At 37.3% G+C, this 18,752-nt stretch overlaps 1 protein-coding gene across 1 annotated transcript in view; it reads left to right on the forward strand.

The window, feature by feature from the left end:
- FRYL (FRY like transcription coactivator) overlaps positions 1 to 18,752 on the forward strand; it is a 135,280-nt gene that overhangs the window by 5,395 nt on the left and 111,133 nt on the right. Inside the window, exons 2-6 of the mRNA XM_065877145.1 lie at positions 3,640 to 3,693; positions 6,732 to 6,871; positions 7,702 to 7,798; positions 15,624 to 15,703; positions 16,087 to 16,167. Coding sequence (XP_065733217.1) covers positions 3,640 to 3,693; positions 6,732 to 6,871; positions 7,702 to 7,798; positions 15,624 to 15,703; positions 16,087 to 16,167 — 452 coding nt within the window. The remainder of the gene's footprint in view (positions 1 to 3,639; positions 3,694 to 6,731; positions 6,872 to 7,701; positions 7,799 to 15,623; positions 15,704 to 16,086; positions 16,168 to 18,752) is intronic.

Here is an 18,752-nt window from a genome sequence, read left to right on the forward strand (position 1 = left end):
CGCAAAAAAAACCCCACAAAAAACAAGGAAGGGCAACCATTGAATAAAATTGCAGCTTGCAAACTATGCAATCAAATACCTTAGGTTTCTTTCTTCCTAAAAGGAGGTAGCTCAATACTGGGTAATGATCCGGACACATCCAAGCTTATCTGTTACTGTTTTAGATTGCCAGTGACCAGAAAAGAAAAGAGGAAAAAGGGCTTTAACCAATCACCTGCTGATTTAGACTGTATGTACTTGGTTTAGGCCCAGCATTTTTACAACTCTGTACTGTCCACTGTTTTTTTGATAATATTAAATATGTATTTTAAAGAGTTCCTGATCTCTTATTTCCTCCAAACTGCATTTTTCTGTTAGTTTCCACTTCTCCTCACATGCTTATTATAACATATTATATGTTATTTATTATGATTGAGGCACTAAATAGCTGATTGGAAGCTCTGTGTACATGGAGGGGCCTTTTTGACTGTGGTCTTTAGTGTGTAATCATCTGAACCATCAATGTCAGATCTTTTGTTGGAAGCTAGAGTCCCTTGGAAGAGTCCTTCAGTAGCCCAAATGGGAGGGTTTAGACTTGGCTGCTAGCATTCTGGGGATGTAGAGACAGAAGATAACTGGGGGTTTTGATATTTAGTATATACCTTTTTACTTAAGCTCCCTGTCTTCAGTGTGGTACATTGTCTTCAACTGTAGTATCCCCCGGTCGACATCTCTGTTTTGCCCTTTCGTAAGAAGGGCGGCGGTTCCTCTGTGAGTAGGTTGGAGGGACAGCCAACCTGCTAAGTAGAGTGGGTGAAGGGAATGGGAGGGAGGGTCTAAATGTTTCCTAAACTATCGTTCAACCAGTCCTCTTATTTTTAACTTCACCTTCACCCACACTTTCATAGTACTGAAATTCTCCAGTTCCTGAGCCTTTGGGGAGTTCCAAGGTACTGACTGGATTATCTTTCCTTCACTCTGCGTGGCAAGCTTACTCACTTCCCTTTGATTGTGACTTAAATGTCATCTTCTCAGTGGTCATTCTAAAATCTTCACCTCCATTACAACTTCCTATCCTATAAAGTCTGTCTAAGATAATATATATTTTCTTTGCTCTGTCATTAGACTCTTAGCTCTACAAGGACAGGGATTGTTTAGGAGAGATTGCCATCTTTAGTTGCAAATTACTGAAATATTTCAGTATCATTGTTATGCTGCGAAAATCTGTTCAGTAAATTCTTTTGCTTTCCCTGGAAGCTACATGTTGCTGTTGGTCCTCTATACGTAGATACTAAAGGATCAAATTAGAGTGTAAAGGATTGTGCACCTTAGATTCTTTATTGATCTATTATATTCTTATGAAATAATAACATTATAAAAAGTGGAAATAGTTTTAAAGGTTATGTAATAAAAATAATGACCCTTCCATTCAGGATCAAGATAATCACTGTCCATAGTTTTCAGTATACCATTTTTTATGTCTATTATTTATCAATCTCTGTAGCACCCTCCATCTCTTTTTTAAAAAAAAACACAAATGGGAGTTTTTTTTTTTTTTTTTTTTTTTTTTTTGCGGTACGCGGGCCTCTCACCAATGTGGCCTCTCCCGCCGCGGAGCACAGGCTCCAGACACGCAGGCTCAGCGGCCATGGCTCACGGGCCCAGCCGCTCCGCGGCATGTGGGATCTTCCCGGACCGGGGCACAAACCCATGTCCCCTGCATCGGCAGGCGGACACTCAACCACTGCGCCACCAGGGAAGCCCGGGAGTTTTTATATGTATATTTTTTCTGTCCCTATTTTTATTTTAACAATGTAAATCAGAGATTGTTCTATTATCAGCCCATATATATTTGTCTCTTTCTCTCTAATGTTGAATATTATTTCAATAAAAGAAAGTACTGTAAATTTTTTTTTTTACCAGTCTCTATGGATAAGCTGTTTGGGACTTACCCCAACTTGAGGCTACTGTGAAAAAAAAATACTACAGTAAACATTCTGGTACATAAGTCTTTGCATTCGTTTATATGTGAATATAGAGAATAATTTGCATTCTTTTTAGTTGTGTGGCAATGGGTTGCATGTACTATAAACATGTTTTAAATAGTTATCCTTTCAAAATCTCACATTGAAAGTACATCTGCTTGACAACGATTAGGCCATCCTCAACCATACTGTAATCAAAGCGAGAGGTTAATACAGAGTCCTTGATTAGTAATTTATACAGAATTTAGTGCAGTACACTTACTTCATATTTTTGTACTAATGGTAACATGAGTGTTCTTTTGCATTCAAACATCATTTCTGAGTTCTTATTATGGAAAAAATAACTCATCCTCACTTTTTGGTTTAGGGAAAGCTCTGTGAGTGTGTTAGATCTTCAGAAATCTTTGCGAAAGCATGAGTTTGTTGAGAAGTGAAAAGTATGAGGTATAAGAAAACAATGTAAGTGTTTCTGAGAAGGTTATTGCTCTCTTTTAGTCTGCTTGGCCATACTTTATTGTATAAACACCCTATGTGAGTAATAAACTACTTAGATCAACACTCCTCAAAATATTACTGAAGACCTTTAAATTTAATATTACAGTGAAAAGAGGGATCAAGTGAGGGGGATCAAATAAGTCAAATAAGTTGGTAAGAAACAGCTTATTATCTCTCCTACACCACCCCCAGCCCAGGTTTTAAATACACAATTCACATTAGGATAGCTCAGTAATTTTCAAACTTTTACATACTTTTAAAAACAACGTTCTAAAAAAACAAAACCGAAAAAAAAAAAAAACAACCAATGTTCTATTGGACTTGCTATGAGACTCACTGTTTTACTTAAACTTTAGAGGTAGTTAATTGGGCCTATATATTATTGGATGGGATCCTCATCGTGTTACATGTTTGTAGTGTATAATACTTGGTTTTAGAAATTGACGACTTGTCTGCAAGATAATTACCAAAGTGTGCTTAGCATATAAGGTCTCAAGTGCCAAGGACATGCCAAAAACCTTTCCCTGTTAAGAAAGTCAAGCGCTGTGGAATTCAGGTATTTTACTGAGCCCAATTAAATTAGTTAGAAATGTGTGCTTCTCTGATAGTTAGATTAGGAATTTTTAAATTTCAGTGGCAGATACATTTGTGAGTTTATTTTCATGAAGTTATAGCAATAAATGAGAGAAGGAAATTGGGGCTCTTGGATAGATAAGCTTCAGAATATACATATTTCAAAATTCCAGTTTTTTCATGGAAAAATGGCATTTGTTTTCCTGTGATATATTTCAATAAATATATTGAATAAAAATTCAATAAAAAAAGCATAAAGTAGAAAGTTTAGAAAATCATCCTAAAAAATCTCCACAGAAGAATCAGTCATAATATATGTGAACATAATTTGAGACATCTCTTATGTTCAGTAAGTTAGGTAACTATATGTGGGGTAAGCAGCAAGGCAAGTAGGTAGAAAGGCTGACAGAAGGGGTCATGCTAGGTACGCTATTCTAAGTTAAACTAGTAATATTAAATTTTGTTTGTATTAGCAGATTAGAACCTTTCCTTGAAACAATCTAATTACAGATAAAACAAAAACAAAACCATCTTACGAATCTCAACTGTTTATTATCAGTAAGATTTCTAATATTTTGCATATATACTTTTTTTTTTTCAATTGTAGGAGAAGCTATTATCTAGATCTCTTCAGAGGGGTGAAGATCTTCAGTTTGACCAGGTATGCCAATGTAGGGGGAATATTTTTTCCTGAAAGGAAAATGTTTATCCACACAGTCTGATCCAAATACATCCAATATTAAGAAATTTATTTATTTTGTTTAGTGGTCCTGTATGTTTTTATACACTAGATTCAGTCTGGAACTGGTAGTCTGTTTTTTAACAGAACAAATAGAATGAGTTATGAACTGTGAACTTCATAGAATGAGCTGTGAACTTTATTGATTTCTATTCATTAAGCATTTTAAAACTTTGCTTTTCATTGGTACCCTCTTTACTATATGCCCTTTGAAAACTTCTTAAAAGATTTCCAGTCATATCCCTCAATCTTTCCTTGTATACAATTTTTACATAATAATATTTGACCTTTTAACATTTATTTTTTCCTTTTGGGGGTATCAGAACCTTTATACTGAAACATCCAGCCTGGTTCTCCCTTTCCACCCCATTTTGAAGACGGAGCCAGAGACAAGGACTTGGTTCTGGAAAGAGATTCCAAGGAGGAGACTTGAGAGATTGAGGCAGGGAAGAGGAAGAACTGATAGGGATCACTGCTCTGGGCACTGGGGGTTCATTCCATTCTGAGAATCATACAGAATGTCACCCTTTTTTGTCTTTCTGAAGAATGGAGGGCTGGAGCATTTATCTGCAGCCCCCATCTCCAGCAGTTGAGGGTTGCCCTAAGAGGCATTAACTACTTGTATCTGTGCTTGTGCAAAGGCCAAGTGGACTGTCTGTGTCAAAGCCAAAGAAGCTTAAAAAGGAAGATATACAATGGCCAACCCTCCCCCTCCAAAAAAACCCTGCGAAACCAAAAACCTTTTTATATAATACCAATATCTCAAATTTAGTGGTAATCCTCTAATGTCAGTTCTTTCCTCTTGCTGATTTTGAATGTTAGATCAAGTGTTATTTTTGTCATAATTACGTTTGCTCAAGACTTATTTCATTATATGTTGATTGATTGTCTGCAAAACCCAATAACCCAGATCAGCTTTCTGTTGCCATCTAGTATTCCCGAGCTACCCTTCTCATAATTATGTATCTAGGAAATCGAAGTTAATGTTCATATTAGTCTGCTTGATTAGATGAAGATGACTGGTTAGGATTGCTTGGTGGAGGCTTACCAAAATGCTTTGTTTCTGGATCCCACTCCAGTTCTGCTGACTCCGAATCACCAAGAGCAGTGCTCTGGCACCTGTATTTTGCAGCAGCTCCCTAGGTGATTCTGAAGCACACACTTAGTAAATAGCCACTGGTCTAAGAAGAAACCATAAATAAGAAGGCTAGTTTTCTGTTACAGTAATAATAAGATCACCTCATATAACCCTTTTCAAATCTTAACGCCATTACAAAAGGTACTAATTGTTACTAGTTATTAATTAATTAATATATTATTAATATATTATTTTAAAGGTATTTAGATTATTCACATCTTGAATCCATTTTACTAATGATGAATCAACAATCAATATGAAATCTTATTAAACAACGTTTTAAGGAAAACTTCCATTTCTTTTTTTATGTAAATGATTAATAAATCTATATATTATCATGCTCCATACTTTGATTTTTTCCACAATAAAAAGCTATGAGTGGGGTAAACTGCTTTACTATGTATTTACAGTAGCAGATGGTGTTTTGTTGTTCCTTCTTTAGGTATTAAAAGGGATTTCCTTTGAGTGGTATTGTTCATTGTTAATGAAATATAAATTTTCAAAAGTGGTTAAATAAAATCAGAATCTTGTTTTTACTTTAATTCCCTATATTAGAAACTATTCACCTGTCACGTTATGGTAATTTATAAATAAAAGCATGATTAAAGGAAGGCAGAGATCATGAAAAAGAGAAAAAATATCATACATAAACTGTTTCATTCTTTTTTATATGAGAAATATAAAATATTAGGAAAAATAAATGTTTAATTCCTAGAGCTATCAATTTATCTTCATTAACTGATACTTCCTACAGTCGTGGAACTGAACGAGACCTTGAGTATTGCTGCAACCCGTAGTTCCTTAGTTAAACAAAACAAAGTGAAGCATGCTTTACCGTATGCTAATTTTAAAATACTAATTTTACAAGCAATGGGTTGAATCAGATACAGAGTCTCTTATGAAGAGAGAATGTTTTTTCTCTGGATCCTCAAGATGAAGAGTGACCTTAGGGTTGACTAATGGTAGCTGGTGTACCTCTTACCACCACTACAGGCAAGTTGGGTTCATTCATGAAATGAATCTGATAACTCACCTACAATTCAGGTAGTTTAAGGGATGCCTCAAATCGAGTTGCAGGTGTCCACCCCACTTCATTTATCTTTCTGCTGTTCATTTATATATTCTAAGCTTTAAAAGCATATATATAACACATTTCTAATATGTTTATTTGTATCACGAATTAATTGTGTAATTATAATTCTCTGTTCGGTGTCGTATCAGCACAGAATAAAGTGGAGCTTTTTCCCCAGTTCTAACATGGTGTAGCCTTCTCTGTTTCTGCATCTCTTCATCCCTTCTAGTGGCAACATTTTAGAACATTTCACTCACATGAGCAGAGAGGAACTGGCCCCGGGGGGGTGGGGGGTGGGTGGGGGGGAGGAAGTAGATGTGGTTGTTTCATGTTCTGTGTTATACAGTTCACCCAGAGGTGTCACGTGTGTAATTAGGGATGTTACTGATGGTCAAGTTTTTACACATGTGAGTAGCATATGGAGGCAGGAAAAAGGTGGAAAGTCTCTGAGCTAAACTGAATGGATTTGGATAAATGTTAATAGCCGGTGAAACTTAGCTCACTTTATTACTTGGCTAAACCCCTAGCCCTTATTTTATTTCATTTTTTTTTAATATTTAAATGTAAGTGGCATTTTATGTATTTATTTTTTTCCCTTTTATTTTAAAACACATGTATTGCTTTGGAGTTACTGCGTTTAGTGTATTTTTATTCTAGAACTGTTACTCATTTCTAAGTGATTGCTAGTAGCCTGAGGAGCATGGCACTTTGATGTTGTATTTTACTTCTGGTAACGTCTTGTATTTTCAGTTGATAAGCTCTATGAGCTCAGTAGCAGAGCACTGTCTCCCTTCCTTACTTCGCACCTTGTTTGACTGGTACAGACGCCAGAATGGAGCTGAAGATGAGTCTTATGAGTATAGGCCTCGGTCTAGCACAAAATCTAAGGGGTAAGTGGCTCATTTTCTACTGTTTGACCTGGGCTCAAAACACTTCCAATGAAGCAGGTAATAGTGTTATCAACTGACGATTGTTATTGTTTGGTTACTTTTGTTATGAAGTGGTAACAAGGGGAAAAGATAGTCCATACTTAAACTGTAAATCGAGGAAAGATATCCGTTAAAGTAGGTGCTGCCCTACAGGAGTCGTCACTGGGACTAGTCACGCAAAACTGAATTTCTGTAGTTCAGTGAGGAGCCTTAACAGTCATGGAAGGAGTTAAGAAAATATTCAGAGGAAGTCCTGTTCACGTGGTTTGTGAAGGGAAACAGTTGTTGCGATACAGGAAGACTGCCAAAACCCTAAATTCTTATACCACGAGACTCTTCTTGGTGTTAAATCCTCGAACTCGTCTTCTCCTTCTTCAAATTTCCCAGGGAGATCATGGCTTTAAGTAAAACATCTATTTGTGTTCAGGTGATGGCCCATGGTTTAGAATTGTACTTAAGTAGATGCCACTTGTGATTTTTCAACTTACATTTGTGAAAAAAATGACCTGGCACTGTATTTCCGTGTTTTTCTTCCTCTTACTAATTCTTTTAGATTAGGTTTAATTTCTGACAGATGTAATAGTGAGATGTGCATATAAGTTCCTAATGTACAAAAAGAGAAAGAACATAAGAACATGTAATACATACATTGGGTTATTATAAAAACTTGTAACGATTGCTGTGGGACGCCATATGTACTAGGAACTCAGTAAATAACATGAAGTACTAACCAAGAGCTATTTGAGAACTTATAGTTTTAATGCAATCCTAATTTGGGCTTCTTGTTTCAGGGATGAACAGCAACGTGAAAGAGATTATCTTCTTGAAAGAAGAGACTTAGCAGTAGATTTCATTTTTTGTTTAGTTTTAGTTGAAGTTCTAAAGCAGGTAAGCTCTTTTGTTTCTGCAAAGTCTGTATTTCTTATTTTTTGCTAATTTTGCCTTCATGTTTCAGTTACCTTATTTAGGATGTTATATGTAAACTTCTGACTCACGGAAACAAAATTCCTATAATTTAATTATACTTCTGTCAATTGCCTGAGGTACCTATCACTCCCCATTTTTCTACCTTCGTTTACCATCCAAGACATGAAATCATGTTAGCAAAATAGAGCTGAATAAAAAGTATGTAAAATCTGGGCTTTTAGCAGCAACTGTAGTCCACCTGTCATTCACCTACTCCAATCCCTTTTTGCCTCCACTTTCACAGAAATTCTCTGTGTAGCCCTCAAGCCTGCATTTCAACATGTAATAATTGTGCAGTGATAGTTGAGGAACGGGGGTGATTTGACTTGAGTAAGACTGAGTTGTCAAGTGCAAATGGTTTTCAGACAAGCGAGAAGACCTCAGGATAATGAGTTGTTTATGTTTATTCATTCAGTGAATATTAGAATGCCTGCTGTTGGGTGGCCTTGTTGTAGGTACTGCACTCCTGAGCTCAACATCTGAATGGCATAGATAGTAAAGATATAAATAGGTAAATAGTGTCAGATATCATGTTATATATTTTTACTATTCACAGTCAGTACAAGTATATGTATAAATACCTGTACTGATTTGAGGGACTTCCCTGGTGGTCCAGTGGGTGGGACTCCACGCTCCCAGTGCAGGGGGCCCGGGTTCAATCCCTGGTTGGGGAACTAGATCTCGTATGCATGCTGCAACTAGGAGTTCCCATTGCCACAACTAAGAGCCTGCATGCCGCAACTAAAAGATCCCACCTACCGCAGCTAAGACCTGGTACGGCCAAAATAAATAAATAAATGCATATTAAAAAGAAAATACCTGTACTGATATGAAAGTGTTTTTGTAGTTTGTAGTCTTTAAAGTTATATACGTCATTCAAAAATGTTCCATATAGTTCCAGTCATGCACACTGTAGTGTTTTGAAAAAAAGTCAGGCTACCTAAAAGAAAAAAAATCATACTTTGCACAGCACATGACGTGTTCGGACAGGGAGTTTTGTTTCTGTTGTATAAAATGGAGTAGAATATATAATACAGCAGGAAACAGCAAATGTTAAGATATAAAAGTTAATTGATTTGATAGTCTTTTTTAACATAGCTAATATAAAAATATTTGAATTATGTAATCATTTATACTTTGCCTTTGTTTTTACAATATATGTGAAAAGACACTGAAATCTGAATATCCGAAATCTGAAAATAAAAATAACTTTTTTGGCTTTGTTTTGTTTAAAAATAATTTTGAATACGTGACATAGATAAATGCGTTAATCAAAGATAAAAACAATTTAATTTGTACCTTCCATAAAGGTTTCTTTTAGTAGAGGTGAAAAAGAACTTTCCTCTGAGGGTTGTGCTTTCTGAAAGCCAGATTTGCCTTCTGTGATCTCTTAGTTCAGCTGGGATCCTAAGATGCTAAGGCTGAGGTCAGTAAGGATATAGGAGGAGCTGAGGACCAGAAACACTGTACCATGAATGGACTTGGACGAGGCCTCATTGTGGTTGATCCCTGGCATTTCTCGTGTGCTAAATGTAGGTCTTGTGAGTGGTTTGGTAATCAGCATTTGCACTTCTTTACTTAGTTAAATCATAGAGATATTTCTTCTTCCTGCAAAAGAAATTGCAAACTCTGTGCACTGACAGTCAGGCTGTATTGTGCCTCTTCTCCTTTGTTTCCCATGATTTTCTTCTACTTACCAGTGTCTCTCTTCTCATCTAAAAGTTGCTCTTTTTTTTTTTTTAATTTATTTATTTATTTTTGGCTGTGTTGGGTCTTCGTTTCTGTGCGAGGGCTTTCTCTAGTTGTGGCAAGCGGGGGCCCCTCTTCATCGCAGTGCACAGGCCTCTCACTATTGCGGCCTCTCTTGTTGCGGAGCACAGGCTCCAGATGTGCAGGCTCAGTAGTTGTGGCTCACGGGCCTAGTTGCTCCGCGGCATGTGGGATCTTCCCGGACCAGGGCTTGAACCCGTGTGTCCCCTGCATTGGCAGGCGGATTTTTAACCACTGTGCCACCAGGGAAGCCCTAAAAGTTGCTCTTAATTGCATTGACTTCAGAACTTCAGTGCACAGATAACCCCTTGGAGGTTTTTCTTTTTCCTCTTCCCCTTCCTCCTCTCTTGTCCTTTCCCCCGCCCCATTGTCCTTGTCTTCATCCTTCTTTTCCTTCTCTTCCTTAAAAAAAATAATAGTCCAGGGACTTGCCTGGCACTCCAGTGGTTAAAACTTCTTCTTCCAGGGCTTCCCTGGTGGCGCAGTGGTTGAGAGTCCGCCTGCCGATGCAGGGGATACGGGTTCGTGCCCCGGTCCGGGAAGATCCCACATGCCGCGGAGTGGCTGGGCGCGTGAGCCATGGCCGCTGAGCCTGTGCGTCCGGAGCCTGTGCTCCACAACGGGAGAGGCCACAGCAGTGAGAGGCCCGCGTACTGCAAAAAAAAAAAAAACTTCTTCTTCCAATGCAGGCGGTGTGGGTTTGATCCCTGGTAGGGGAGCTAAGATCCCACATGCCTTGGGGCCAAAAAACCAAAACATAAAACAGAAGCAATATTGTAACAAATTCAACAATAACTTAAAAAAAAAAATCCCATGTAGGTTTTCTCTTTCCTAATAAAAGGCAAGTCTTTTTAGCTTCTTCAAAACTAATTGAACTATAGAAAATGAAGTAAAGATCAATAGAACGTTCTGAAATATCATGACAAACGAACCCAATTTTCTCCCGTATCAAAATGGTGTAGGGGGTCTTCCCTGGTGGCGCAGTGGTTGAGAGTCCGCCTGTCGATGCAGGGGACACGGGTTCGTGCCCCGGTACGGGAGCAACCCACATGCCGCAGAGCGGCTGGGCCCGTGAGCCATGGCCGCTGGGCCTGCACGTCCGGAGCCTGTGCTCCGCAGCGGGAGAGGCCACAGCAGTGAGAGGCCTGCGTACCGCAAAAAAAAAAAAAAAAAAAAATTGTGTAGGGTTTAATAGCTCCAGAGAGTAATCGTGTAGAGTTTAATAGCTCCAAAGAGTAATCAATATAGCGTATGTTGAATTTAATAGGACTTTTACTTTTGTCCCACATAATATACATGTATTAAAATGTGATTTAGTTTTATTTTGATGAGATGGACAGCCCCAGGAGTATTGAAATATCGATACATGGTTGGATCAATCTTAAGGAGGAGTATATATTACTCGTGGGTTAGTTCTTGACCCCATATATTATAAATTGTTTCTTGAATAATTTGTCATGTCTTTATCCGACGTTATTATGTGCCATCATCACATACTTAGATCTCTTCAAAATGCACGAAGAACTCTGTATCCCTTGTACCAGCTGGTCATTACAATAAACTGGGAGATAACCACGGCAAGTGTTTTTATTCCAGCTGTGTCATTTACTTGCCGTGTAACTTGGGCAAGTTATTACCCACTAATTCTTTCCTTCTGTGTAAAAGAGTGGTGAGAATTAAATACGATAATGCCCAGGACATGGAAAGTGTCCAATAAATACTATCTGTTGTTTTCATCTTATACATCAATGTTCTTAGTTGCAGTGACTTGCTGAAGATTATAAAGCTAGTTCTCTCTTTATTTTTTTAATAGATTTATTTTATTTTTGGCTGTGTTGGGTCTTTGTTGCTGCGCATGGGCTTTCTCTAGTTGTGGTGAGCGGGGGCTGCTCTTCATTGCGGTGCGCAGGCTTCTCATTGCGGTGGCTTCTCTTGTTGCGGAGCATGGGCTCTAGGTGTGCAGGCTCCAGTAGTTGTGGCACGTGGGCTCAGTAGTTGTGGCTTGCGGGCTGTAGAGTGCAGGCTCAGTAGTTGTGGCTTGTGGGCCTAGTTGCTCCGCGGCATGTGGGATCTTCCTGGAGGAGGGCTTGAACCCGTGTCCCCTGCATTGGCAGGCAGATTCTTAACCACTGTGCCACCAGGGAAGCCCCTAGTTCTCTTTGTAAATAAAATTATTCTTATTGGTAAAAATCAGTGTTATAAAATTAGGTGAAATGGCCATCATCTTATAAAATTAAATTTTAAATCATAACAAATTAGACAAAGGATTGAGTTTATATAAATGTGACGATATGAGTGTGATTCACCATGGGAACAAAATTAATTCAAGATGATAAAGGACTAATTTTATTTTTTCAAGAAAGTCAGAAGAATAATTTGGGGGTCATGGCCAACTACAAATATTAGCATATTAGTACCAGAGGCTTTAGAATCCATGGTAAAAGCACTATAGCATTTAGTATCTTTAAGCAGTTTTCTTTTTATATTGAATTTTAGCCATACATTCGTTGAAACAAACAAGGTTGGGAAACCAGGCTTATGAGCCACTTCAGGCTCTTGGCTTAGTCTTTTTTTTCGGTACGCGGGCCTCTCACTGTTGCGGCCCCTCCCATTGCAGAGCACAGGCTCCGGACGCGCAGGCTCAGAGGCCATGGCTCATGGGCCCAGCCGCTCCGCGGCATGTGGGATGCTCCCGGACCGGGGCACGAACCCGTGTCCCCTGCATCGGCAGGCAGACTCTCAACCACTGTGCCACCAGGGAAGCCCTCTTGGCTTAGTTTTATGGGTGCTTATTGTGAAGTAACAGAAGGAGGAGTAGACCCTTAGTATTTTCAGGTTTGACATAGCATTTTATTTTATTTATTTTATTTTAATTTTTTTTAATTTTAAAATTTTATTTATTTTTTTATACAGCAGGTTCTTATTAGTCATCCATTTTATACACATACATGTCAATCCCAGTTTTCCAATTCATCACATGACATTAGCATTATAGATGTTGGTGAGCAGCCCTGAAGGTTATGGGGTTATTTGTGATTTTGCTGAGTCATGAGTTTATTCACTGTCCTTTGCACTGAGGGCTGGTCATTTACATAATGAGCGCACCTTGCTGACTCCCCATTGTCCATGTCTTAACCTGGTTTTGTGGTTTTCTACTTTCATGATGTGCTAAAAGCATTAGATTTGGGGAAGTGGTAGTGGGAACAGCTTTGGAATAAAACTTGGGTGTTCTTTAGAGTCTACCAGATATATCCTTCTTGAAAGTTCAAATAGAATTAGATCTGCTTCCAAAACCATGCAAATGGCAAGATCTAAAAAATTCTTGATGCTATAGATGGGAATACTACTCCATGAAAGTAAAACGTTTTCTTTATAAACTGAACTGGGATTCTTTCCCACCCCAGCCCCGCTTTTTTGGAGGTTCAGCTTGGGAATTGTTTTTATTATTGTAAATAAGGGGAGAAGTAGGAATTTCAAGAACGTCTGAGCATCCTGATAGTGTTCATTCTTAAAATAAAATTTTTAGAGGTTGTGCTTTTTTTTCTTCCAAAAATTAAAGATGAGATAATATTTATTCTCTCACTTCTGTTTCTCTGTCTCTTTTCTAGCTATAATATGATAAAACTGAAAGTTTTCTTTCCTCATTTGTTCCATTTATTAAATGCATTTTCATATATCAGAAACTGGGCACACAGTATTTTCTAGAGAAGTATGCACTGACTTCTAAACTTCAGTCCCCTCATCTGTAAAACAGGGGACAGATACTACTGTGTAAGGCTGCTATAAGTGTTATAAATAATGTATATAAAATGCCTAAGTAATACGCGGCACACAGACACGTGAAAAGTGTTGGTGGTGGCATTACTAATAACTAATATTATTAAGGTAGTAATAAAGAGCACACAACATAGCTAAGTAGTGTTCCTAGCTGTCATTGTTAGACTTCTGGCATAACTGGAGCAAATAAAGACTACTTAGGAGAAAGTATAGGTGTAAGTTAACTTGTGTTTCATATCTCTGGCCTAGAGCACACCAAACATCCCTGTATAGAAGTCAGTATGGTAAAACCACAACACAGCACAGTAAATGGGGCCCAAAAAATTAAGTCACATAAAATGCAGTGTCGTATTATTGCAAGGTCACTGAAGCATCTGGGGCCAGCCTGCGTGATTAGCGCTGTGAATTCTGGAGTAAGTTCTGGAAGTTCTGGATCTGGAAGTCAGGCTGCTAGATCCAGATACAGCATATTCCCGACTAAAGTTTGGTATCACCTAGTGGTAGATATCTACTTTGTTTTAACCATCAATGGGATAATCATAGGGCTTACTGGGACTTACAGGACAACAGCAGTGACTTCAGTAACCCTTTTCTTATCTTGGGGCCTATTTTGTTTGGCCCAATCCAGGGAAGATGAAGCTAGGAAAATACATCTGCCTCCCCACTTCCTAATGGGCTCTGGGTTCCCTACCAGGCCTTGTCCTCAATATCTCCATCCTGTATTCTAGTTCCATCATCTGCCCTACATTCCTAGGAAGTAAGAATTTTGTCCCAGTCCCTTTTAGAGAAGGGTGGAAAAGGTGAGAGACCAAGAATCTCCAATTGTAATGTACCCAGTTTTGCATTCTCTCAGGGCTGGTAATTATGGGGTTCTAATCTATTACCTACATTTTTTACCGGTAAAGAGATAGAAACTTCCTCCGGGTTACATAACTAGTGAAAAGAGAAGCTGGGCTTTTCTTCATTAGAATGATAAAAAGTGTAGAAAGACCTTTTGGTCTAATGAAGAAAATGTTTTCATATGTTATATAATGATTTGATTACAGTTCACCTATAACAGTTTTTTTGGAACTTGAAAAGATGGCTGTAAATTGAATAGGGAAGAACAATAGCCAAGCTATCTCTGAAGAAAAATAAAGGAGGACTTGTGGTGCCAGACATGAGAACTTATTAGTAAGCCCTAATGATTAAGACAGCATGATTTTAGTATAGACGCGTATAACTTGATAGAATAGAGAGCTCACAAACAGACCCACACATATAAAGAACTAGAATCTATATCAATGACGTCTTGGATAATCTTTGGCCCATCAGTTCTTCCTTTTGGACGCTTTCCCATGGAACTATACAAGTAAATAATGTTAAATGCACAAGATGTTCGTTGTATAACATTATATATATTGAATACTGAAAATCTGGAATGAAATGTTCATTAATAGGGAGCTCAATAAATGAATTATAATATATATATACTGAGTATTACATGGCTGCTAAATAATTTAAGGAGGAGCTAAGTACTGATGGGGAAAGGCGCATCAGTCCATTAAGTAAAAAATAAGCTGTGTGGATGAGTGTGTGTAGGAAAAATCCTGGAAGTAGATATATACCAGTAGTGATTATATATGGGGGAAGGGGCAGGGATTTTACTTTCTGGTTTAAATGTTTTGATGTGTTGTCCATATTAGGAATTGGCATGTAATTTTTAAAGAACTAAACAAAACAAACATTTAAATAACAAATTTCTAATAAAACCATAAATAATTTTAAATTGTTGGGAAAGTTGGAGTCCCTTTTGGATATTATTATGATAGAAAATCAGACTATATGAAGCCTGGCTCAGTCAAAGTTTACTTTCCTATAGGTGTTGCAGAGAGTCACCCATGAGTGTGTTAACTTTCGGACAGTGACAATTGTAGTAACAACAATGACTGTTTTTTCATCTGCATAGTCTATAGTTTAAAGATTAGCAATTATAAAGCTTAATGTTCATGAATTTAGAGCTTGTTAAAGTATATGTTCAACTAAGTTCTTAGAGAAAAATAATAGCATTCATAGAAAAGGGGAAGATTGACAGATTAATAAATAGTAGGTCATATCATGAAAACTAAAATTGATTATTGATTTGGTTATTTGAAATGATGAGAATACTCATAAAAGACCTGTAACCTGTTTAGCACACACTTGATTTTTTTTTTTCTAGATTCCTGTTCATCCTGTGCCTGATCCCTTAGTTCATGAAGTTCTAAACTTAGCTTTTAAGCACTTTAAACATAAGGAAGGGTAAGTAAAATACTTACGGGACTGTTGCTTTTATCTGCGGTCCAGATTTAGACTGTTAATTTGAACTCTCATAAATCATTTGTTTTCTGAAGTTCAAAGCAATTATCTTGCTGTATTTTTTAGTCCACAGGAGATGCTTATGGGAAAGATTTTGTAAAAATGATTCTTAAAACCATTGATTGAATTTATAAGAATCAGGCTAAATTTCCTGGCAAATTGAAATCTAGAGAGAGAAGAAAATTCATGTGGTTTTTATCATCCTATAAATGAATCTTCAGAGAAAATTTATACAACACCCTGATAAGGAATTTTCAGAGTTATTAAGAAAGAGAGTTTGTAGAAAATTTTCATGAAATAATATGTTTGTTCTTTTGCTATTTTAGATATTCAGGAACCAACACTGGTAATGTGCATATTATTGCAGATTTATATGCAGAAGTGATAGGCGTTCTTGCCCAATCAAAGTAAGTTTTATAAATCACTGATTTTGATTTGTTTTGCTTTTTAGAATTCTCATTGCTAACTAATAGAATAGACACTGACAGTTTTAGATCTTTTTTTTTTTCCATAGAGTTACTGTGAAGTCTGTTTCACCTTTTATTATTTTGCTGCTCTGTTCCTTAGAGCAGGGGTCCCCAACCTTTTTGGCACCAGGGACTTGTTTCGTGGAAGAGAATTTTTCCACGGTGAGGGAGGTGGGGGATGGCGGCAGATGATGGTTCAGGCGGTAATGCAAGTGATGGGGGGGGATGGTTCAGGCAGTTATGCGAGCAATGGGGAGCGGCAGATGAAGCTTCGCTCGCTTGCCCTCCGCTCACCTCCTGCTGCGTGGCCCGGTTCCCAACAGGCCGTGGACAGCTATTGGTCCATGGCCTGGGAGTTGGGGACCCCTGCTTTAGAGGAATTTTAAGTGACGCCCATACCTTAGTTCCACAACTTGTCTTCATTATTTGGGGTTTTCCATAAAACCTGAATTGAGGAAGTAAGAAATTGCCAAGAATAGTCAGGTCATTACCTTATTCCCTATTTTTCACAGTTCTGTGAGAAGTGTTTTTATAAATCTTTCTTACAGAACTCTTGTCGAAGCTAATAATTACTTTTAATAGTTTCTACTTGAATGCTTTTATTTCTGAGTTAGCAATGCAGTGTCTTCCTTCTAACCATCTTATTTTAATACTGAACAGAGTTTTGAATAGGTGGAAGACATATCAAAAAGGAAAGATAAAGATACTAGAGTACTCCATAAAGAGGGTGTTATTCATTAGGAGTTACATTCATTGAGTTGTATTGAACCATCATTACCATAAACGGTAAAAAAGGTGTTTGTCTTTAGTATCACGTGCTTGCTCTAAAGACTATGGAAGATTTTGAATTTCCTTTGATGCTACTGGGAAATTTGTAAGGAAAAAAGTATCAGTTTAGATTTTCTTGGGTGCTATTTAAAGAATAAAGGACCCTGAAATCATCCTGTAGCAACCTTTTTCAGTTCTAAGAAAGCAACAATTATTGTTAATGTTTAGTAGTTTAGATTTTAATATGAAGTAATGTATTTTATTATTTGGTAGTTACTGTCCTTTAATTTAGTATTATTTATGTTTTATCCTTTGTAGTTTACCAGGGACCCTTGTATGCCCAATGCTATAGAACTTAGAACATAGTTGGAGTACTTGAAATGACTTAGACGTAGACAATAGTATTTTAATATTGTGTTTATATTTAATCAACAAGGAATCCCTGTTTCAGGAATGTAGCTGCAAAAACATGAGCAATAATGTATTTCTTTTCATGGCACAGTAGTTCATATTGTAATTTTTATTGAAAATGATTTTCTGTCAGGATATAGGTTAGAAGTGCTAAATAACATATGAGCAAGTTGGGTCCAGAAGAACCCTACATCATAGCTAAGTTAAATCTAGGATGGTAAGGATAGTAAATCTAAATGGCCAATGGTAAATTGATGAAACGACGCTCAGCCTCACTGGTCTAGTTGTAAGAGAAATGCCACTCAGCAATATTGAGGTGTTTTCCACCCATACATACAACGCGCATGGGAAAAAACGTGGATGGATCCACATTAGGCTGGGCTGATGGCACCGACATTTGAGAGGAAAGGTGGTGAGGTGGGAAAGGGGTGGGGAGAAAGAAAGGGCTGGGGGTGTTTTAGAATCTTGTCAATACATTTCCTTTGATTATAGTGACTAATAATTATTATGAAAAATTTAATAGGAAAAATCCTTGGATTCTAATAATATTGCAATGGGAAGATTTTTATCCACTTTATATTTTCTTTATAAAATGCAAAAGAACACTTTCATGGAAAATGGTGTTGTATTTTACAAGACTGAAATAGAAGTGGAGAAGTTATACTTCCTATCATGGATCCATATTTCATTAACATGTAATTAATATCCATGTTTAATTAATATTAATTTGTACTCAGTGCCCATTGGGAAGTATGCTTCATTTGTCATTATAACTTTCGAGAACTGGTTTCCCCAAGTAACATCAGCAATAAAACCTTTGTTTCATAGAGGGGGAAAGTGAAGTATTATTGATTAACAAACTATCAGATATCTTTTTCCATTGTAAGCAAAGAAAAACTTAGTAGCCTTAACTGTTGTAGTCATTTGAATCCAGGATGTTGCTCAGCATTTCAAAAGCATTTTGATTCTTCAGCTGATTCCCATTGTGAGACCAGTGCTCTCGCACTCATCATCTTCAGTTTTTCTACAGTGTAAGGAGATAATAATTTTAAGAGATACTTAGTAGTCTACAAGTGATTGGTTTATCTCTTTGAACAAATATGTAGTCTCCAGTCTGCTCTCCATGTAACCCAAATTGCAGACTTTATCAAAATGAGTCTTAGAATTTAGAGACACTCTCTGATTTACATGTGGATGTTTTATGGGTGGGTTATTAGATCTTATTTTTATGATGATTACGAACTATTAAATGGTAATGATGCTGTATTGATGGTATTATAGGAATAAGAAATTCTAATAAGAATTTCTCCTTAAGGCATTTTTTTATTTGAAAAAGTAAATGAACA

This window comes from Phocoena phocoena, chromosome 5, assembly GCF_963924675.1.
Source record: "Phocoena phocoena chromosome 5, mPhoPho1.1, whole genome shotgun sequence".
Taxonomy (NCBI): Eukaryota; Metazoa; Chordata; class Mammalia; order Artiodactyla; family Phocoenidae; genus Phocoena; species Phocoena phocoena.